At 46.8% G+C, this 24,232-nt stretch overlaps 2 protein-coding genes across 2 annotated transcripts in view; both read left to right on the plus strand.

Moving 5' to 3' along the window:
* Nucleotides 1–24,232, plus strand: part of LOC121002623 (E3 SUMO-protein ligase ZBED1-like) — a 48,678-nt gene that overhangs the window by 2,293 nt on the left and 22,153 nt on the right. The window lies entirely within an intron of this gene.
* Nucleotides 10,783–12,355, plus strand: LOC120999318 (protein ANTAGONIST OF LIKE HETEROCHROMATIN PROTEIN 1-like). The gene is made up of 2 exons (XM_040430222.1): nucleotides 10,783–11,072; nucleotides 11,255–12,355. Exons 1-2 carry the CDS (start codon nucleotides 10,869–10,871, stop codon nucleotides 12,353–12,355), a joined length of 1,305 nt encoding a protein of 434 aa, XP_040286156.1. The 5' UTR covers nucleotides 10,783–10,868.

The following is a 24,232-nucleotide window of genomic DNA, read 5'->3' on the forward strand; positions in this document are numbered from 1 at the left end:
CCCGTTGAAGCGTGGCATCCCCAAAGGACAATATCTGCAGGCAAGGCGGGATTGCTATAAGTGGGCTGATTTTAGGACCGCGGCGAATGATCTAAGAACTAGATTCAGTCGAAGAGGTTACCCAGCAGAACTATTATGCCTCTGGATGCGACAGAGAGAGTTTGCTGCATCCAAAAGTGGCTACTAGTGATGACCCTAAGGCGAGGATCATAGGTACATTTGATTTAGTGCATAGGAAAGTATGCAAGGTTCTCAAGGATAACTGGGGCCTCCTACAGTGTGATCCGATAGTGGGGCACTTGGTGGGAGACTACCCCCTCATAACATTCCGCAGAGGTGGTAATCTGAGAGATAGATTGGTTCACAGTTCCTTCTCTACCTCAGTATCGGAAACGTGGTTGCCCAATAGACCATCAGGTACCTTTTAATTTTAGTGGATGCGTGGCGTGTAAGGTCATCAAGAAAGGGAAGGACGGAAGGAGGTGGTGAGCACGACCACGGGCAAGAGATATGAGATCCGGTCCTTCATTAATTACAGAACATGTGGGGTGATCTATGTAGCAACATGTATCTGTAAATTGCAATATGTAGGGAAGACGAAGCGCGAATTTAGGCGTCACATCGGTGAACATTTATGTGATATCTCGAATAAAGCTGATTCACCAATTGCTCAGCACATCCTGAAACAACATCCTGACATTGCTGACTGCATTAGATTTCAAGGAATGGAGCATGTTAGAACATCCGCGCGACGGGGGAGATGTGGACAATCTCCTCCTTCGCAAAGAGGCTCAGTGAACGTTCATGTTACAGACGGTGAAACCGCGTGGACTGAATGACTTCATTTCATATACCAGCTTTATTCAGTGACACGGTCAGCGTCACCTGTCATGATAGAATATGGCTCACATTTGGAAAGCCAAACACTTTCTCTGTCGTGGCACTGATCTATTCGCATTCAAGATTTCTGTAGTATTATTTGCCCATGTGGCTGTGATTATTGCCATATGGACATTATTTTGCTCTCCTGTCTTGCTTAGCAACCATTCACATATGCCAGTTTGAGTGTTTTTTATTGATGTATATACATCCCTTAATAGGGCTCCTGGCTAAGTGTCTTCAGCGAGTATTACTATACCTGGTAGTTAGTAGAACCACCCATTAGTCAGGCTCATCTATCCATCCAACCGCTACACTGAAGCTACTAGCCTGTGCCAGTCACTTCACTGGTTGCCCATCCACCAGAGAATACAGTTCAGACTTCTCACCCACAAAGCTCTCCACAGTGCTGCACCTCCATACATCTCCTCCCTAATCTCCATCTACCACCCGACTCGTGCTCTCCGTTCTGTTAGGACCTAAGATTAACATCCTCCATAATTCGTACGTCTCACTCCCGTCTTCAAGACTTTTCTCGAGCTGACCTACTCTCTGGAATAGTCTGCCCCGGAATATTTGGTCAATCCACAACTTCTCCACCTTCAAACGTGCCTTAAAAACACATCTTTTCAGGCAGGCTTATCAAGCTCCCTAAACTGACTATTCCCCGACTAAACCTCCCCCACCAACTCCTCTGGCCTAAACTCGATCCTCTGGTAGTCCCAAACCCGAAGCAGATCGGCCGGCACCACTCCTGTCAGTTCAATAATGGCTCGAATCCTACTTATCACAATCCACTTCCTTATGTGTCACCCCCAATTCCTCATAGATTGTAAGCTCTTGCGAGCAGGGCCCTGACTCCTAGTGTTTCAGTTGCATATTATCCAGTTATTTTTATTTTTGTTTTGTGTATGAACCCTATGAATTTGTAAAGCGCTGCGGAATATTGTGGCGCTATATAAATACATTTTATTATTATTATTATTATTATTATTATTATTATTAGTCACTTCATTAACATTTTCTACCTTCTATGCCTCCGAGAATATTGTATAGAGGCGGGACAGGGGCGTGTCCGTAGTTAGCGGCACCCCGATGCTATTGGTTCCCGCGAGATGACGTCCGGCATAGGGGGCATGGTGTTCTCCTTTTCAGCGGCAGTGGAGGGCGGCCGCGCTACGGCCGTCCCAGTGCCGCAGGCTATGTGCTGCACGCTATGCACCAGAGCGTGCCTGCACAGTTTGTTTGTGTGTCTGTAAGCGCTCCTGATGAATTTGTGGAAGTAATAGTCACCAGAGAAAAGCGTCGAGCGAAAGATAGACTGCTGTCCGTGAGCTATGGAGGGGAGAGCTTTATAGTCTATAGGAGACACAATTAGGTAGCCGTTTTATATAGTCACATGTGGGAGCATAGACCAATGTTAGTGACCGGACTACTGATTAATAGGGGCTGATAGAGGTTCATATACCACAATAAACCCATCCCCACTTTGGTTTTGGTCACTAGTCTGCCCCCTCTGGTGACATATATTTAGTCCTGGGTTAGGCCAGCTAGACAAAACACATACTGTCGTGTGCATGTTGCCTAATACTGTGATAAATGTGGTTTGACGGTAGCAGTTTATCCTTCAGTAAGCGGCTTTACAAAAGTCGCACTTCTTTACAAAAAAGACGCATAAGATAAGCATGGTCCTCACTGGAGTGAAATTGCGCAATTTTTTGCGACTTTTTAAATTGTCACAATAGTAAATCTGTCGAGAGATTAATTTACATAAGAAAACACGGCCACTTTCAGAAAACTGGTGAGCATAGAGCAGAACCAATACAAAATTTTGCGCAGTTTTAGCGATTGCGCAAATATTTGCGACTTTTTCAATCCATTATTTTGACTTGAGCTAATGATAAATCTGGCCCTATGTGTGTGTATGTGAGTACATATACTCAGCTGTTACCACAGCCTGGCATCATACACTGTGTGTGTGTGTGTGTGTGTGTATGTATGTATATAATTATATTCTACTGTGGTGATGTGTACAGTATAAGGGCTGGGAGGTGTGTATATATCACCCCCAGATACCTCAGCTGGGTGAGATAACTGAAATCCAGAAAGCTGCAGTGGTTTCAGCAAAGTGTCGTTTGCTGAGACAGTTTTGTCTCGATGTTGTTCTGGCCTGGATTTCATGTAGACCGGGGGATAGGTTTGGTAGTGGGATCTGCCAGTCCACACTCTTCCACTACATGTATTGCCTTTTGCCGGAGGTGATCGCAGGTGAAGCCTGCTGCCTTAATCAAGGAGGGATAAAACAACCCTCTGTGTATGACAACATGTGCAGCGTGCATAGCATGCCACAGCAATTATTTTTTTTATACTAGGCTATGCCTCTAACTCTGCCCAAAGCAGAACTATACACACTCAGTCCCCTTAAAGGGAACCTGTCACCAGTTTTATGGTGTCCTAACTAAGGGCAACATAAATAAGTGACTGATTCTCTTAGCACAATGCTGGGTCACTTTCTTTAATTGACCCAGTCAATCTGCCAACATCTTGTATTGAAAAGCTCCAGCTGATAATGATGAGTCCTGAATATTCATGAGCTCCTGACTCTCCCCGCCCACCTGCTGCTGAATGACAGTTTGTTTCCATAGGAATCAGCAGCAGGTGGGCAGGGGAGTGGCTATAGCTGTTAATTAAATAAACGCTGGACTCAATGACATCACGCTGGACTCAAATCGGCTAATTAGCATGCGGCATGTGGCATCTTTGTGTGTATATTATGAGATAACCATCTGTCACACCAGTAAGTGAATACATCTAAGGCACTTTTTAGTAGTTAATGATTGTATATAATTAGTTAGATTATAATCAAATATCCACATGACCGGTTCCCTTTAATGTCCCCACATAGTAATTATCCCCCCCTTTGTGCCAGCACATAGTAGTAATGCCCATATGTGCCCCTGCACAGTAGTTATGACCAGATATGTGCCCCCTTCAAAGTCATTATGCCAGATATGTGCCCCCTCACAGTAGTTATGGCCAGATATGTGCCCCCTCACAGTAGTTATGGCCAGATATGTGCCCCCTCACAGTAGTTATGGCCAGATATGTGCCCCCTCACAGTAGTTATGGCCAGATATGTGCCGCCTCACAGTAGTTATGGCCAGATATGTGCCCCCTCACAGTAGTTATGGCCAGATATGTGCCCCCTCACAGTAGTTATGGCCAGATATGTGCCCCCTCACAGTAGTTATGGCCAGATATGTGCCCCCTCACAGTAGTTATGGCCAGATATGTGCCCCCTCACAGTAGTTATGGCCAGATATGTGCCCCCTCACAGTAGTTATGGCCAGATATGTGCCCCCTCACAGTAGTTATGGCCAGATATGTGCCCCCTCACAGTAGTTATGGCCAGATATGTGCCCCCTCACAGTAGTTATGGCCAGATATGTGCCCCCTCACAGTAGTTATGGCCAGATATGTGCCCCCTCACAGTAGTTATGGCCAGATATGTGCCCCCTCACAGTAGTTATGGCCAGATATGTGCCCCCTCACAGTAGTTATGGCCAGATATGTGCCCCCTCACAGTAGTTATGGCCAGATATGTGCCCCCTTCATAGTAGTCATGCCAGAATGTGCCCCCTCAGTTATTCCAAGATACGTACTCCCTTCATAGTAGATATGCCAAGGTGTGTCGCCTCAGAGTAGTTATGCCCACATGTGCCTACTTCACAGAAAGTAAAAAAAAAAAATGTAAATACTCACCTGGTTCCTCTGATGATCACAGCTCAGAAGCTGGCGCTCCCCAGCAGCAGCACGATGTGGTCACACATTGCACTGCTGTGTAGGAAGAGCAGAGGCTGATTCCTCCATTCTTCCTGCACAGCCAGCAGCGTTGTGTGACAGTACATCATGCTGCTGCTGGGGAGTGTCGGCATCTGAGCTGTGATCATTAGAGGAACCAGGTGAGAATTTACTGCTTCACCATTACAGTCAGCTGAGAGCGAGACATACCTTAGCCCTTCCGGGACCGCGGGACAGCCAGTAAAATCCAGGACTGTCCAGCCGGATCTGGGACGGTTGGGAGTTATAATGTATATATGTACTGCATACACACACCTGAGATCTGTATATAGGTGTTCTCAGCTTACCATAGCCATTAGCTGCATAGCCTGGCATCAGACATTGTGTGTTTTTATATGTAGTGTGCATATATGTGAATATACACTCCATAACCCTGAAATCGGAGGGAAAAGTCACTGCAGGTCAATTTCCGCACAGAAGAAAAAAGCAAAGTGTACATGGGACTTTATGTGACATACACTTTGCTGGTACTCTATTATGCTCCTAGTTTTTCACATGAGAATCTGCACAGAAAAAACGTGCACAGTCGGCATTGTGTGCAGGTTGACTTAGCATAGCTGAAATGGAGACTAGAAGGGTCTAGCTACCATACATTATGCCATCCCATACCGTAATCCCAGGAGTTGGACCGGTGTGACTTTCCCTTGAGAAGGTCTCTTCATGGTGTTGTCCACATGGTCTGCAGACCAATCTCTGGTTATCATGTAGCTGGATGTCTGTGTCCTATCCAATTGTCAAGCGCCTTGTGGTTTGTGTAGACCAGGGGTACTCAACTGGTGGACCGCGGTCCAGATCCAGCCCACGGTTGTAAGCTGTAAGGACCCCTGCAGTAAAGTGCTAAGTGGAGGGCGGTCCGCCCCAGGTTCCGCTTTCAGGGGGTGCCAGAGTCCAGAAGTACTGAGCGCTTCCATCAATACAGATGGAAGCGCTCATTGCTGGAGCGCAGGGAGCTGGGTCCTGTCACTCACCGCTCAGCTCCCCGCGCTCCTCCCCTCCTTCAGGTCGGCGGCGCTCTGAATGATGAAGCAGGAAGACTTCTCCCTGCTCCACCATTCAGCCTGCAGGCAAAGATCACGCTGCCGGCCTTTGTTGGCGGAGCATGCAGCCCGGAAATCTGCATAAGCGCAGCCCACACAGTGCTGCAGAGAGATCTGTGTCTGCAGGGGAGAGAGGACTGTGAGCTTCAGGAACGGACAAGGTGAGTAGTTACTGTGTTTGTTTTTTGTTGTTTTTTTAACTCTTAGGGCACAATGGGCATTTCTACTCTGGAGGGGGCACAATGGGCATTTCTACTCTGGAGGGGGCACAATGGGCATTTCTACTCTGGAGGGGGCACAATGGGCATTTCTACTCTGGAGGGGGCACAATGGGCATTTCTACTTTGGAGGGGGCACAATGGGCATTTCTACTCTGGAGGGGGCACAATGGGCATTTCTACTCTGGAGGGGGCACAATGGGCATTTCTACTCTGGAGGGGGCACAATGGGCATTTCTACTTTGGAGGGGGCACATGTCACAGAGGGCATTATTACTGTGAAGGGGGATCAATGGGCGTTACTAGCACAGAGGGCATTACTATTAATGAGGCACAATGGGGATTTCTACTATGGAGGGGGCACAATGGGCATTATTACTGTGAAGGGGACACAATGGGCATTATTACTGTGAAGGGGACACAATGGGCATTATTACTGTGAAGGGGACACAATGGGCATTATTACTGTGAAGGGGGCACAATGGGCATTACAGTGTAGGGGGCACAAAAATGGCATTACTACTGTGAAAGGGGCACAGAGAGGGCATTACTACTGTGAGGGGGCACTTAGGGTATTCATACTCTGTGTGGAGGAACTAAGGAGGCAATGCAATGTGTCAGGGGCACTAAGGATCATCATAATGTGTGGGGGCACCAAGGGATCACCCTGCTGTGAGGGTGCACTTAGGGGTATCGCACTCTGAGGAGCACTAAAGGGATATCATACTGTCTGAGGGGCATTAAAGGGGCATCTTTATTGTTAGGACATTCTTACTTTTTGGTTGGCAGAAAGGAGATTAGAAGGGCTTGGAGGTGTGGATTATAGTAAAAAAAAATAATAATAATGCAGCGCTACACACGAATGGTGTTGTCCCAACTTATATATATTTTTTATTTTGCAGCTTGGACCTTCAGCAGGCTCAGGTATATGGAACTTTACAAAAAGTACTTGAGTACCCCTGGTGTAGACATTGTTTGCCTCTTTCACACGACCGTATGTATTTTGCAGGTCCACAAAAAACGGATCTGCAAAAAATACGGATGACATCCGTGTGCATTCCGTATTTTGCGGAACACGACAGCTGGCCCCTAATAGAACAGTACTATCCTTGTCCGTAATGCGGTCAACAATAGGACATATTCTATTTTTTTGCGGAACGGAAATGGAATGCACACGGAGTACCTTCCGTTTTTTTGCGGATCCATTGAAAGGAATGGCTCCGAATACGGTCCTCAAAAAAAACGAAACGGAAACAGAATGAAAATAGATTTGTGTGCAAGAGGCCTTAGGCTTGGGATGTGACGTCCAGTTTCACTTGCAGTACATAATGGATCACTACGCGCTATTACTTTGTGCACCTCTTGCTGTCATTCCAGGTCATTGTTCTTCTCCCAACCACTGGGACACACAACGTTACACAATGCTGACTAATGGCATACCTCCAATGGAGGCAGACCATGCAGCTGCTATGGGGCCTGCGAGGGAAGGGGCCCCGCCGCCTTACTACAATTAATACAATAGCTCCCGTCCAGAGTCCCTGCCACCTTCCAGCTCCTCTCACTACTTCTATGATGCAGGCTGTGCTCAGGCAGGCTTTTCCCTTCCCAGGGGGGCCAGACGTCTGGTTTTAGGCCGGTTTTCTGGCTTCCTGTCCTCCGTCCTGGTGCAGGGCCTGGACGGACACAAGGATGTCCACCCTTTCAGTAGCTCACGCTCGGACAGCAGCATTGTGCTATCTGAGCGTGAGCTGCAGCTACAAACTGACTGACTGAGGCTTCTCTCACCCCCCCAGACATGGCTGACTGAGGGTGAGAGAAGCACCCCTGGCTGCCCTCGGCTGAACTTCTAGTATTCCAGTTTTGTTTTCCTTTTGCTGTGCCTTAGCGGAGCCAGGGCGTGGTTTAGCGGTCCGTGGACGCAGCCTGTGATATCCGGCTTTATTGCGTGAAGCCAGTGGCCACCCTACCGCTTCACCCCATCAAGGGCCCGAATTTACCATGTCAATGGGGTACATTTACTAAGGGACTTGCAACTATATTAGGGGTGGGACTCTATCCCCAGCAAATGTATTAACATTTACGCTTGTAGTATGCCAGTTGTAAATGTTAGGGGCTGGCATAGTTTTTACACAAGGTACAAGGACTGCCACAGAGGCGCCTCGTCATAAATTGGACAAATCTTACAGTAATGCAGAGGGGGAAACTAAGACCGGCGTCATAAGCCAGTGTTAGTAAATGTGCCCCAATGTCTCCAGCCTCAGACCGAATCCTGTAACCAGTTAATGGGGCGGCACTGGTGATGAGAGCTCCGAATATCAGCAGCAACAGCAAGATTTACTGCTACCTCAAAGGGTTATTCCGGTTTTCAGAAATGATCCCCTATTCACAGGAGAGGGGATAACTATTAGATCGGTGGGGGTCCTACTGCTGGGACCCCCACACAAAAACAGTTACCCCCAGCAGCCCCCTGAAATGAATGGAGCGTTCGGCATGTGTGCGGCCGCTCTATTAATTTCTATGGGAATTCCGGAGATAGTGGAGTGCTGTACTCCCCTTCCCCCACTCTGCTCCTTTTCCTGTCCTGGCACATAGTAGCCTCCTCCTCGGCTGCAATGTGATCTAGTTCAGCAGTCAGAAGGGGGGAGGAGGGGAGAAGGTAAGTAATACATGTATATATGCTCGTGTAATGTACTGTACTCTGTACATATGTATGAGTATATGTCTACAGTATATGCAGTGTCCTGAAACGCACTGCTTCATGTAAACTGTACTCGTAAATTTGTTCTCATAAAGTTGCATAGGGAGGGGGAGGTTCTAACATGCCTCCCAGGGCTAACTCCGCCCTACACACAGTGTGTGCACAGTGCAGGAAGAAGAAGGTCAGTGTGTCATGTCTGAGGACAAGCTGAACCTCAGCAGCCATTGTGGAGAGTTATCCAAACTCCATACTTAGTTCCATGTACCAGCCCATAGAAGGGAAAAGATCACAGTATCTCCAGGCTACCCAGAGAGGGGATGAGGATATTGATGAAGGAAGGTAACTGTCATTTATCAGACTCCAGACTCCTTTGCTTCAGGTGGAGAGATTCAAAGCTGCAAGCTACCCACCATAATTAAAGACAAAAAGGACATTTGTCTGAGTATAGTATTCCTAGAAGAGGATACAGAGGTACAGCATTGTACAGTACAACAGAGATAGTTCATCCCTCCTACCTGGAGAAATGAGAGAGTGAGAGAGAGACTGATTGTCATAGAGGACGATTCCTTATGCAAATTCTGGGAACAAAAGCACCTAACACCAATTACCATCAAGGGCACCTCAACTGCCATCTGACTGGTGTTCCCTGCAACCGAGAGTGCCCCGGAGGATTTCGTGCTATCTTCCCATCCACTGTACGCCAGCCCAGGGAGGCATCTGCTAACTGGGAGTACATGAACTATTGCACCATCGGCCCACCGTGAGCCTCACGTGTTTTGGTATGCTACAAAAAGAATTGGCGTCACGAACAGGATTCGTGCAATAAAACTGTGTGCCATTGCCTTATGAGAGTAAGCCCCACTTGTTTGTCTGAGAGACTGCCAATGTGCTTTAATACAGTGCAAACTTGAAACGTTTTATTGGGCTGCAGAACTGTTTAAATTGCTTAAAAATTGCATGGACGTATGATACAAGCCATCTACAATCAAATCGCAGTGTTCAAAGTGGAAAAATCGCAGTGAATGGACTTTTGCATTGAACCTAAAATGGCCGCCGGAGGCCTTCTTGATTAATTTACTGCGCCATCTTTGTGTAAATGCCCTGCTAGCGGTGGGAAAACTGAGTTACACCCCCTATAGAGCGGGAAAAGAGAAGCCAATGCTCTTATGTAAAATAACTTATTACAATTGTGCCAATACTATCGCTGCTGCTAATACTTGCAAATCAGCGTCGCCCCTCCTGCCTTGCAAACTGACCTAGGGGGAGGGCCGCGCATAAGAAGGGAGTGTGACGTGCGCACGCACGCAAAAGAGACGCGAGACTACGTGAGGGTGAACAGAAAAAATAGGGAGATCAACAGCCCTTCCCCTCAGAACAAATATACTAGTGAGTGACGCTGGGAAGAAGTAACCTTAAGCGGGACTGTTTGGGAATATAATCTTCCTTAGAGCACCATACTGCTCTGTATTAAATTGTCACAACGTCTCTTAAAGGGCCAGACACCTACAAAGGAGCGGTTGCCCATGGCAACGCAACACGAAAAGTGTGTAAAACTATATTTAACCTGCATTATATTGAAGGCCTGTCACTGCCATGTCTGAACAAGGAGATCGTGTGCAGCCTGACCTCAACAGGTCCCCTGCAGTAGCAGCAGCTGCTCCTAGTACATCACCAGCCACTGCAGCACCAAGCACGATACCTTTAACAATGCCTTATTTCTTTGGAGCACCCTGGTTCCCACGATGGCTATATTCAGATTGTACCCTGTGTCAGCAGAAGAGCAAATGGAAATCCTCATTGCACAATTGGAAGGAGCTGCCCACAGAGAAGTGAAATTCTGGCCAAGCTCAGAGAAAAACACTGAGACAGATATTTGCACGACTCTACGCCACTTTTGAACCCAGGACTGTGTCAGAGGTCAAGATAAGATTCTTCAGCAAGAGACAGCAGCCTGGTGAGTCACTAATACCTCGTTTCCACTGAGCGGATCGGTTCGGGTCGTTTAGAATGGAACGGGTTTGAATGGTCCGGTCTATTCTGGTGAGCGTTTCCACTGCAAATCGGACCGCCGGGACCATACAGGTTTTAGAAAAAATGCCTCTCATGATGTCACACTAGTGCGACGAGAAACGTGATGCAGCGTCACTCAGCGTCAGCCAAACAACAACAACAACAATGGAGGTCATTCAGCAGCTCGTCTTTTCTCTGCTAGCCTTTTGGTTCGTAATAGGCAAAATTCATACCGCACTGTATGAGAGAAGGTTGCGAGCGGCAATGAGAAACACAGCCGAAAAGAGAAGAAAACTTTTAGCTTGGATGTGTAGCCGGGAGGAGAAGTATACATTTGTGCTGCTAAGACAAAGACGGCAGCGCTATAGGGTAAGCACAACTGACTGACTTACCTGAAACACACACACACACACATACACTGACACACTGAAACACACACTGACCTACACACACACTGACCTACACACACACACTGACACACACACACTGACCTATACACACACTGACACACACACTGACCTATACACACTGACACACTGCATTTTTTACAGATGCTTCTCCTTTTGGCAAAGCAGCGCCGCCGACCAGTGATTTGGGCTTTCCCTCGTGCCAATGAGTGGTGGAATGTGACCGTCCCAGGATTCACCCACAGACAGTGGGTGCAGAATTTAAGGATGTCAGAGGAAACCTTCTCATTCCTTTGTGCAAAGCTACGTCCAGTGATGGAAAAGAAAAGCACCAACTTCAGAGCCTGTTTGCCTGTAAGGAAAAGAATTGCCATTGCACTGTGGAAGCTGGCTACCAACAGTGAATACAGGAGTATAGGTCATCTTTTTGGTGTCAGCAAATCATCAGTGTGCCGGTGTGTGCAGGACTTCTGTAAGTCTGTGTGCACATTGCTAGCGCCTGAAATTGTTCATTTTCCTAACAGGGAAAAGCTCAAAGACATGGCTGAGTACTTTGAGAACAGGTGGGGCCTTCCACAGTGTGTTGGTGCTATTGATGGCTCACACATACCAATAATAGCACCACAAGAATACCACACTGACTACTTCAACCGAAAAGGCTGGCATTCCATCATCCTCCAGGGAGTAGTGGATGGCAAGGGACTATTCTGGAATGTGAATGTAGGAAAGCCTGGGAGTTTGCATGATGCTCGGGTTCTCCGATTGTCAACATTTTGGGATTGGGTTGGCCAGGGAGGCCTGTACCCTGTTAGCACTAAGAACATTTGTGGGGTGAATGTTGGCTATTATGTGCTTGGGGACTCTGCCTATCCTTTACAAAATTGGCTCCTGAAACCATTTCCAGACAATGGGCGCCTAACAACAGAGCAGCAAATCTACAACAAGAAAACATCCAGGGCACGTGTTGTAGTGGAAAATGCGTTTGGAAGACTTAAGGGTAGATGGAGGTGTCTTATGAAGAGGAATGACAGTGACATACAACTAACCAAATCCATGGTCCTAACGTGCTGTGCTCTTCACAATCTTTGTGAAAGTCATGGAGAAGACTTTGACCAGGATTGGAATACATCTCCAGAAGAGCCAGTACCAGTAATAGCAGCACAGGATATGGAAGAAGAGTGCAGTGAAATACGTCAGGCTCTGATGAGGCACCTTAACGTTAACGTTGTTACCGTGAATAATTAAAATCTTTAATTACTTTTTGCTAAATGCTAAATAAAATCAGACATACTCAGAGAAGTCGTTCTTGTTTTTTATTCCACAAAAAAAATCTTCTTCCTACATATTTTGTAAAGGCAAAATTTTGATAATGTAGAAACATTGTTTACAATAAAGAGCTTGTAAAGGTTTGTTTTTTATTAAGCTAGTGCAGGGATATGCAATTAGCGGAAATCCAGCTGTTTTGCAGAACTACAAGTCCCATCATGCTTTTGCCTCTGGGTGTCATGCTTGTGACTGTCAGAGTCTTGCTATGCCACATGGGAATTGTAGTTCTGAAACAGTTGGATATCCACTAATTGCATATCCCTAAGCTATTGCATTGTTGTTTTTTTCTTCAATTTCACTTCCAATAAATGTTTTTTTTTTGTTTTCTTTGTATGAATTTCTAACTTCCTGTTCCTCCTCAGTAAGCTGTTCAATAAGCTGTGCTGACTGACTAAACACAGCTCAGATGATGTTGTCAGGTTTACTGAGAAGGAACAGGAAGTGAGAAATTCAGACCAAGAAAAAAAACATCTAAAAAGGAAATTAAAGGAAAAGGTAAACCAAAAATGCCAAGTATATTCGCAATTACATCTACAATGCAAAAATGAGAAGAAATTAAGCGATCGGGGGTGCCCTTTGTTGAAATCCAGGCTCCACCGTCCAAGGGGGGTGATAACGCAAAGGAGGCAGAAGGGAATCAAAGCAGCAGCACAAAGAAAGCCATGTGCAGCAAGGAGCAAATGTGTCCAATCTTGTGTGATCGCTGATGGCTCAAAGGAGCCTATTAAAAAAAAAAAAAAAAATCTAACCTTTAAAACCCACTCTAATTATATATTTTTAAACGTAAACATGGGTACAGGTCCTGTGCTGCATGAAAGGCACTAATGTCTGGGTGGTGACCTGGGTTGACGATTGGCTCCAATCACTTGAACAAGCTGACCAAGGACACCGAGGAAGGCCCGGTTGAAGGTAGCCAACTGCTCCATCTGCTGCCGGGCAATTTCTGCCTCCTGGCGCATAGCTTCCTGTGCATCCTGACGTACTGCTTGAAACCGCCTCTCAGAAAGGTTATCCATTCTTTCCAGCTGCCTTTCTTCTGCTGCCCGCATATCCTCCATGACTGTGCGCAGATCCAACTGTAACCTTCTCCTTTCACCTGTAATATACAAAAGACCTAAATATTGCTTTTGGTAACATCTGCCAAACCAATACTGTAAGCTCCTTTCTCATCTGCCCCACACTGATTCACTGCCACACCTCTGTTCCCCCTGCTCATCTGCTACACCAATACACAGCACTGCTCATCTGCCCACTGCTGAACCCCCTTCTCATCTCTTCCACCACTGTACCTGCTGCTAATCCCCCCCCCCTTCTCATCTCTTCCACCACTGTACCTGCTGCTAATCCCCCCCTTCTCATCTCTTCCACCACTGTACCTCCTGCTAATCCCCCCCTTCTTATCTCTTCCACAACTGTACCTCCTGCTAATCCCCCCCTTCTCATCTCTTCCACCACTATACCTCCTGCTAATCCCCCCCTTCTTATCTCTTCCACCACTGTACCTCCTGCTAATCCCCCCCTTCTCATCTCTTCCACAACTGTACCTCCTGCTAATCCCCCCCTTCTCATCTCTTCCACCACTATACCTCCTGCTAATCCCCCCCTTCTTATCTCTTCCACCACTGTACCTCCTGCTAATCCCCCCCTTCTCATCTCTTCCACCACTATACCTCCTGCACATCTCCCCCACAGCTGATCTCCCCCTTCTTATCTATTCCAACACTGTACCTCCTGCACATCTGCCCCACTGCTGTTTTAGTTTAAGAAAATACAGTTAAAAATTTCTTTTTTATCATCATGTCTTACCATTGTGCCTTGGTGCATTGGGAGTACTCTGTAGTTGGCTACTCTGTGGTTGGCTACTCTGTGGTTGGCTTGAGGAAATGCTGTTGCTGCTGAAAGACATTGAAGGTCCATCTTCTGATAAGTTTGATGCATCAGTGGAGAGTACATCAACTGTTTCTGAAAATAAACATATGGTTAGATATTATATTTTAAATGGTAAGCAGAGCGATATTCTAAGCGAAGTTTTAAAAAAAAAAAAACTTACCAAAGGGGTCTACCATGGATTCGAGAATTACAGTTGCAGAGTCCAGACCTCCCTCCCTGCCTTGGTTTGCTGGCCGATGACCGTAAATGGCGTCCATGGCGTCGTACCACCTCCAAGCAGTTGGACAGTTTCCACTACGGCTGTTGGCGTCCTTAATTTTTTTATATTGTGCTTTAAGCTTTTTAAGCTTTGCCCTACACTGGCCCGACGTCCGTTCAAATCCCTCGGCTGCCATCCGCTGCGAAATATCTTTATAGACCTTTTCATTTCTCACTGATCCATCAAGCTCACTCTGAATAACGCCATCGCCGATGATTGCTAAGAACGTAGATAGTTCCTCAGATAACCAGACCCTGCTGTTGTTTGCTGGCATCCTTCTCCTTTATATGGACTAATAAGGCGACGTGGTGATTGTTTGGCGCTTTGCTTTGACGTCAGCATTGATATTTTCTGACCACCAATCAGTGGAAAGTACTGTGTGACGCCAGTAGCTCCGCCCTAACCGTACCGTTCCATTTTCTATGGACCCACATGAGAAGCAGGACCCTGAATGGCGCGGTACGGTTCGGTTTTATGGCACGCTTTCATAATGGAAACACCCAAAATAGCGTACCGTACCGAACCGTACCGAACCGATCCGCTCAGTGGAAACGAGGCATAAGATACTTTGCATTATCCTTACAGGAAGCCCTGAGAGCTGTTATACAGGTAGACCCCCGTGAGGCAGAGGATCAAGATAAAACGCTGAGAGAACAATTCATTGAAGGTGTTAGGACAGAAACCTTAAAATTGCAGTTAAAAGTGTTAGCTACACAGCACTAGACTTCAAAGAACTAGCCATCAGTATTTTGGGGAAAGGCCCACAACCAGAGCCTGCTAGACTTGCTGAAATGTCTGTGTATAAGCCAACTACATCTCCAAAATGTCACCCTATAGTCAGTCAGGAAGCCCAAGCCTCTTCTCCTGATGCAGTCGCTGCCTTGACAGAGCAAGTTAACTTCCTAACCAAAAGTCTGGAGAAAGTATGCAAAAAACTAGAACAGTGGGACAAAACCTTATTGCTGGAGGATGAGACACCGTCACCAAGGAAACATTTCTCTCCTGATTTATAAAGAGACTTATCCCAGAAACGCTGAAAGATGCCCCACTGACTGCTTTAACGAACAAAAGCGACCCATTTGTACATACTATCACAAGCCAGGTCATACAGAAATGATGTGCTGGCAGTTAAAAGGTCGACCCCTGAGGCCAAGGACCGCCCCTCGGGAGGTAGAGCAGTAGGTCCAGAAGATCCCAGCTGGATGCACAGATATGTAGGCTCCCGTCCAGAAGTGGTTCTCCGAATCAATGGGGTTCCCTTTGTTGCTTTATTGGATACCGGGTCTCAAGTCACAACTATCCAACATAATACCTTTGAGGAATACTGGGACCAAAACCAGCTGTCACAGCCACCAGAATCCTGGCTGAGTATTATAGCCAGCAACGACAAACCTGTGCCAGTGCATGGATACTGGGAGCCAACTCTTCAAGTGGGAGGAATCACACTACCCCAACAAGGTATCATTGTTGTACAAGTCGGGGAAGATAACAACCCTCCAGTAGTCCTAGGAATTAACGTCCTTAGGCCCCTTTCACACGAGCGAGTATTCCGCGCGGATGCAATGCGTGAGGAGAAACGCATTGCACCATCACTGAATACCGACCCATTCATTTCTATGCAGCTGTTCACATGAGCGGTGATTTTCACGCATCACTTGTGCGTTGCGTGAAAATCGCAGCATGCTCTATATTCTGCGTTTTTCACGCAACGCAGGCCCCATAGAAGTGAATGGGGTTGCGTGAAAATCGCAAGCATCCGCAAGCAAGTGCGGATGCGGTGCGATTTTCACGCACGGTTGCTAGGAGACGATCGGGATGGAGACCCGATCATTATTATTTTCCCTTATAACATGGTTATAAGGGAAAATAATAGCATTCTGAATACAGAATGCATAGTAAAACAGCGCTGGAGGGGATAAAAAAAAATGTAACTCACCTTAGTCCACTTGATCGCGTAGCCCGGCATCTCCTTCTGTCTCCTTTGTTGAATAGGACCTGTGGTGAGCATTAATTACAGGAACAGGACCTTTGATGGCGTCCCTCCAGTCATCACATGGTACGTCACATGATCTTTTACCATGGTGATGGATCATGTGATGACCGGAGTGACGTCATCAAAGGTCCTGTTCCTGTAATTAATGCTCACCACAGGTCCTATTCAACAAAGGAGACAGAAGGAGATGCCGGGCTACGCGATCAAGTGGACTAAGGTGAGTTAAAATTTTTTAATTTTTTTTTTAACCCCTCCAGCGCTGTTTTACTATGCATTCTGTATTCAGAATGTATGATTTTCCCTTATAACATGGTTATAAGGGAAAATAATAGCAATCTACAGAACACCGATCCCAAGCCCGAACTTCTGTGAAGAAGTTTGGGTACCAAACATGCGCTATTTTTCTCACGCGAGTGCAAAACGCATTACAATGTTTTGCACTCGCGCGGAAAAATCGCGGGTGTTCCCGCAACGCACCTGCACATTTTCCCGCAACGCCCGTGTGAAAGAGGCCTTAGGAACTGTTATATTGAAATGCTTGGAGCTTTGCACAAGTCTATGCCTACCACTTCACCTGCCTCCAAAAAGGCAATCCAACAGACCATCCGTGTATTAAGTGCACAACAGAACTTTGCTAATGATAAAGGAGAGATTTGCTGTGCCCGCATGAAAGATAACCAACCAGTGATACTGAAACCCAATACTGAAACACTCCTATGGTGCCGAGCCGCTCTTGGAATCCAAGGTCAAGACTACCAAGCCTTAGTAGAACCTATCAACCTACAGGACCATCCTCTAGTCCAGGGGTCTCCAAACCCCGGCCCGCGGGCCACAACCGGCCCGCTTGTGCGTTCGATCCGGCCCGCCCGCAGCTGGCAGGTTGCAGGAACCAAATCCGCACAACCGCCCATGCTGTCACGCTTGTGTTGTGTGTTCGATTCCGCGCCCGCCCGCAGCTGACAGGTTGCAGGAACGAAAGCCGCACAACCGCCCATGCTGTCACGCTGTGCTTTTTGATTGGCTGCTGGGACCGCCGATGTCCCGGCAACCAGTGACGTCACAGGTGCGGCACCTCCCCTCTTCCCGCCCGCTGTTTGAAATAACAAATCCACGTGTGTAGCAGCGGGCGGGAGTCGGGACTCAGGAGTCCAAGAAGAAAAAAAAAAGAAGAGGAGCAGAAGCCGGCTACAGCGGAGGCAAGTGTTGCACAACGCTGATGGGGACACAATGGGGAACGCTGACATTGCTGTGCTGCGCTGATGGGGACACAAGCTGCTGAGGACACATACTGATGGGGATATTGCTGTGCTGATGGGGACATTGCTGTTCTGATGGGGACACCGTTGATGAGGACACGGGTGTCACCGTCAATGGTGTCCCCATCAGCACAGCAATGTCCCCATCAGAGGTGTCCCCATCAGCGATGATGGGCACACTGCTGATGGGGACAATTCTGTTCTGATGGGGACATTGCTGGGGACACCGCTGTTTGGCACACTGCTGATGGGGACATGGGTGTCCACATCAATGGTGTCCCCATCAGGATAGCAATGTCCCCATCAGCGGTAACCCCATAATCGATGTCCCCATCAGCACAGCAATGTCCCCATCAGAGGTGTCCCCATCAGCGGTGATGGGGACACATGCTGCTGGGGACACCGCTGACAGGGACATTGCTGTGCTGATGGGGATGTTGCGGTGGACACTGCTGATGGGGACATTGCTGTTCTGATGGGCCATTGCTGGGGACACCGCTGATGGGGACATGGGTATCCCCATCAGCGGTGACCCATCATCGGTTTCCACATCAGCACAGCGGCGTCCCCATCAGCAATGATGGGGACGCTGCTAATGTGGAAACTGCTGATGTGAACATTGCTGTGCTGATGGGGACATTGCTGAGGACACCGCTGATTGGCACACTGCTGATGGGGACAAAGGTGTCCCCATCAATGGTGTCCCCATCAGTACAGCAATGTCCCCATCAGCGTCCCCATTCTGATGGGGACATTGCTGTTCTGATGGGGACACCACTGATAGGGACACGGGTGTCCCCATCAACCGCGTCCCCAAAGGCAGTGTCCCCATCAGTGGTGTCCCCATCAGCTGCTAATGGGGACTCCGCTGATGGGGACATTGCTGTTCTGATGGGGACATCATTAATGGGGACATTGCTGTGCTGATGCTGACATTGCTGTTCTGATGGGGACATTGCTGTGCTGATGGGGACACCGCTGATGGGGACATTGCTGTGCTGATGGGGACAACGCTGATAGGGACACGGGTGTCCCCATCAGTGGTGTCCCCATCAGCACAGCAATGTCCCCAACAGCAGCGTCCCCATCAGTGGTGTCCCCATCAGCACAGCAATGTCCCCAACAGCAGCGTCCCCATCAGTGGGTGTCCCCATGATGGGAATATTGTTTTTTTGATGGGAATATTTTTTTTTTTATGGGAATATTGCTTTTCTGATGGGGACATTGCTGTTCTGATTTGGCCATTGCTGTTCTGATGGGGACACCGCTGATAGGGACACGGGTGTCCCCATCAGTGGTGGCCCCTATCAGCTGCTAATGGGGACTCCGCTGATGGGGACATTGCTGTTCTGATGGGGACATCGTTGATGGGGACATTGCTGTGCTTAAGGGTGACACGGCTGATGGGGACATTGCTGTGCTGATGGGGACATTGTTGTGCTGATGGGGACATTGTTGTGCTGATGCTGACATTGCTGTGCTGATGCTGACATTGCTGTGCTGATGGGGACATTGCTGTGCTGATGGGGACATTGCTGTGCTGATGGGGACATTGCTGTGCTGATGGGGACATTGCTGTGCTGATGGGGACATTGCTGTGCTGATGGGGACATTGCTGTGCTGATGGGGACATTGTTGTGCTGATGCTGACATTGCTGTGCTGATGCTGACATTGCTGTGCTGATGGGGACATTGCTGTGCTGATGGGGACATTGCTGTGCTGATGGGGACATTGCTGTGCTGATGGGGACATTGCTGTGCTGATGGGGACATTGTTGTGCTAATGCTGACATTGTTGTGCTGATGCGGACATTGCTGTGCTGATGGGGACATTGCTGTGCTGATGGGGACATTGCTGTGCTGATGGGGACATTGCTGTGCTGATGGGGACATTGCTGTGCTGATGCTGACATTGCTGTGCTGATGCTGACATTGCTGTGCTGATGCTGACATTGCTGTGCTGATGCTGACATTGCTGTGCTGATGCTGACATTGCTGTGCTGATGCTGACATTGCTGTGCTGATGCTGACATTGCTGTGCTGATGCTGACATTGCTGTGCTGATGGGGACATTGCTGTGCTGATGGGGACATTGCTGTGCTGATGGGGACATTGCTGTGCTGATGGGGACACCGCTGATAGGGACACGGGTGTCTTTGCGTTGTTTTGCTAAAGTTTTTTCTCTTTTGTTCTCAGTCATATCATGCTGATTACAAAAACGATCCATGTAAAATATATACATTTAATTTAATACATAACTGATTTTTTTTTCCGGCCTCCGAATACTTGTAAAATCTTCAATGTGGCCCTCCTGTTGAAAAGTTTGGAGACCCCTGCTCTAGTCCAAGCTGCAAGAAGCTTAGTGACTCTTTCTAAAGGTAAAGTGCCAATTTGTCTTCTGAACTTAAGTAGTAGCAGTATAACTTTGACCAAGCACTGCCCTGTTGCTCAGTTGTTACAAGTTACTTTCCAAGATGTTATCAGTGTACCTGCAGCTACGACTGAACAGTCTACTGAAAAGCTGAATACTCCAAATACATCATGGTGGACAGAACTCCATGTGGAAGATACTTCTACATCTGAGGAACAAATTGAAGGAGTCTTAAAAGTCGTAAAGGAACATCATCAAGCCTTCAGTAAACATCCTTCAGATTATGGAGAGGGCAGTCCATGGGCTGCACCTCTAGTCCTTGTCTGAAAGAAAGATTGTAACATTCGGTTTTGTGTGGACTACAGGAAGATTTAATCAAATTACCCACAAGAATGCCTATCCTTTACCAAGAATTGAGGAGTCCTTGACAGCATTAGGATCCTCAGCTTACTTTTCTACTCTGGAATTAACCAGTGGGTACTGGCAGGTACCCATGGCTCCTGAAGATCGTGAAAAAACAGCATTTACTACCCCTATGGGCCTATTTAAATTTAACTACATGCCCTTTGGACTTTGCAATACCCCAAGAACTTTTCAAAGACTAATGGAACGCTGTTTAGGCCACAAGAACTTTGAAACTGTCTTGTTATACCTAGATGATGTCATAATCTACTCTAAATCCTATGAAGACCACTTAAAACATCTTGCAGAAGTTTTTCAAATCCTCATCAAACACAGACTTGAGATCAAACCCTCTAAGTGCTACCTACTGAAACCAGAAGTCAAGTACCTGGGACATGTCAGTTTTGAGGGTGTCAAGCCAGATCCAGAAAAGACAGCCGCAGTCCGGAATTGGCCTACTCCTACCACAGTAAAAGAGGTGAGTTTTCTTAGTTTTGCAGGATACTACAGACTCTTTATCCCTCACTTTGCCCAGATTGCTGAGCCAATACAAGAACTCCTGAGAGGACATCCCAATAAGTACCAGAAAGCCCAGATACCAATCGAATGGAATGAAGACAGAGATATCGCTTTCCAACTCCTGAAGAAAAAGTTGACCGAACCACCTGTCTTAGGCTATCCAGATTGCCAACAGCCATTCCATCTCTACACTGATGCCAGTAAGAAAGGCCTGGGAGCTGTCCTGTCTCAACTGCAAGAAGTTAAGGAGAGAGTGATTGCTTATGGCAGCAGATCTCTTACAGGTGCCGAGAGAAATTACCAGAACTACAGTTCCTTCAAGCTGGAATTCCTCGCACTTTTGTGTGGGCTGTCACTGAAAAATTTAAAGATTCCCTCGCAGCAACACCATTTGTGGCCTATACTGATAACAACCCACTGGCGCACCTCAACACAGCTAAGTTAGGAGCCTTAGAACAAAGATGGGCCTCACATCTTGCCAACTATAACTTTGTGGTCAAGTACAGAACAGAATGATATCACCATCAAAGGCCAAGGTAAAGAAGTCCTCAACTTCCAACAGCAGAGAAATCCAGAACCCCAAGTTGAGAAAGAAAGGTGGATCAAATTGCAAGCGGAGAGCAGAGTATTAAGTGAGCTACAAGATTTTTTCACTAGTGGAAGAACACCAGAAATAATCCGCAGAAAGAATGCAGATCCAGAGCTGCTCAAGCTATGGAGACGCAGAAAGCAACTCTTCATGCAAAAGGGTCTAATGTTGAGAAGAACCCTAGATCCCATCACCAATGATCAGCTGTATCAAATTATTGTACCATGCCGAGAAGCTAGAATTGTCCTCAAAATGTACCACGACAGGTCAGTACACTTTGGTGAACAAAAAACAGAAGCTACCATTTGCCGAAGATTTTATTGGGTTGGAATGAGAGAAGATTTCAAAAATCTGTGTCGGGAATGTTCCACTTGTGCCATTGGAAGAAGTGAGAGACATGATCAAAGAGCACCATTACATCCCATCGTAAGCAAAACACCTCTAGAGATAGTGGCCATTAATCACGTAAAGCTAGAACCAAGTCGCTCAGGATATACCTACGCCATAACAATAATTGATCACTACACCAAATTTGAAGTAGCTGTACCTGTTAAGTCCTTAACACCCAATACCACCGCAAACGTTTTCTGGAAAAATTTCCTGTTGCCCTATGGATGCCCTGAAAAAATTCTCACAGATCAAGGATCTGCCTTTGAGTCCCAACTCTTCCATGAACTATGTTCACTCCACAATTGTCAGAAGATGAGAACAACAGCGTACCATCCTCAAGGTAACAGACTTTGTGAAAAAAATGAACCAAACCTTGATTGAGATGTTGAGAGCTGAACCACCTGCTAAAAGAACTGATTGGCCAATTCTACTACCTCAATTGATGTATATTTACAATAACACCATCCATTGTTCTACTGGATACACTCCATATTACCTTATGTTTGGCCGTCAAGGAAGATTACCTGCAGATCTCACCTTGGATGTACAAGTTCCAGATTCCATCAATCCTTCACTCACCTAATCAATTTGTGGTAAACAGTAAAAATGCATAGTTGATGCCCAAGAGATTGTCCAGATTCGCATGGCGAATGTACGCCAAAAGCAACAGACTATGATAAGTCTGCAAAAGCAGAACCCTTAAAAATTGGTAACCATGTGTGGCTGAAAAATAATAATCACACCAGTAAACTGGGTAGTAAATGGGAAAGAGAACCCTACATCGTCACAGCTATTCCTAATCCTGAGACTGATATCTACGAAATCACCAAAGAGAACAGAGCACCACAAATGGTGCATCGCAACCTTCTCAAGCTGTGTTTAAAAGAAGCTCCAATCCAAGAAGAAACTCCATCCACAGAACCATTGTCGGAAAAGTCACCTGATCCAGAGGAACCAACACAGTCTATTGGTAAACTATTATTGGACTCGGATCCTCTACACTAGTTCTTTACACCATGGCTTAACGTTTTTGTACCTGCAAAGACTAATGCAGCCCCACTTCAGCCAGAAGAACTATCTCACGAAGGATCCTCAGAAACTCAAGATGTACCGGAGGACCCTGAACCAAGGCCTGTAGATTCACAGCAACTTCAAGTATCTGAATGACCTACCAAGGGAAAACTACCTGCCCGATACTGGGATTAACTGTTTGTTACATTCCTGCAACAATTTGGAGCTGCAGAGAGTAAGAGACTTATTGCTTTGATTATTTGCCTTAGCCTAGGGACTCTCTAAAGACTCCTTTGCTAATGTTTTTGCAATGTTCAAGTCCTGTGCCCGGAGATGGACTTTGACGTACTAGAGCCCTCCGTGATGTTCTTCAACTTTTATGCTTCGTGCCCAGGGAACAGACTCATGCACTGTGAGCCTCCTGAGAAGTTTCCCTTTTTGTTTTACATTGTGGACTATCCTGGTCTTTAATGTTTCACTGTACCAGGTCAGCGCCCCCAGTTTCCCAGTTACAAGAGAAACTACGGCCTTTGTCACCTAATCTATGTTTTGATGCTCCTGATATACACTCACCTAAAGAATTATTAGGAACACCTGTTCTATTTCTCATTAATGCAATTATCTAGTCAACCAATCACATGGTAGTTGCTTCAATGCATTTAGGGGTGTGGTCCTGGTCAAGACAATCTCCTGAACTCCAAAATGAATGTCAGAATGGGAAAGAAAGGTGATTTAAGCAATTTTGAGCGTGGCATGGTTGTTGGTGCCAGACGGGCCGGTCTGAGTATTTCACAATCTGCTCAGTTACTAGGATTTTCACGCACAACTATTTCTAGGGTTTACAAAGAATGGTGTGAAAAGGAAAAAAAACATCCAGTATGCGGCAGTCCTGTGGGCAAAAATGCCTTGTGGATTCTAGAGGTCAGAGGAGAATGGGCCGAATGATTCAAGCTGATAGAGCAACGTTGACTGAAATAACCACTCGTTACAACCGAGGTATGCAGCAAAGCATTTGTGAAGCCACAACACGCACAACCTTGAGGCGGATGGGCTACAACAGCAGAAGACCCCACCGGGTACCACTCATCTCCACTACAAATAGGAAAAAGAGGCTAC

Source organism: Bufo bufo, chromosome 1, assembly GCF_905171765.1.
Source record: "Bufo bufo chromosome 1, aBufBuf1.1, whole genome shotgun sequence".
In the NCBI taxonomy this organism is placed as follows: domain Eukaryota; kingdom Metazoa; phylum Chordata; class Amphibia; order Anura; family Bufonidae; genus Bufo; species Bufo bufo.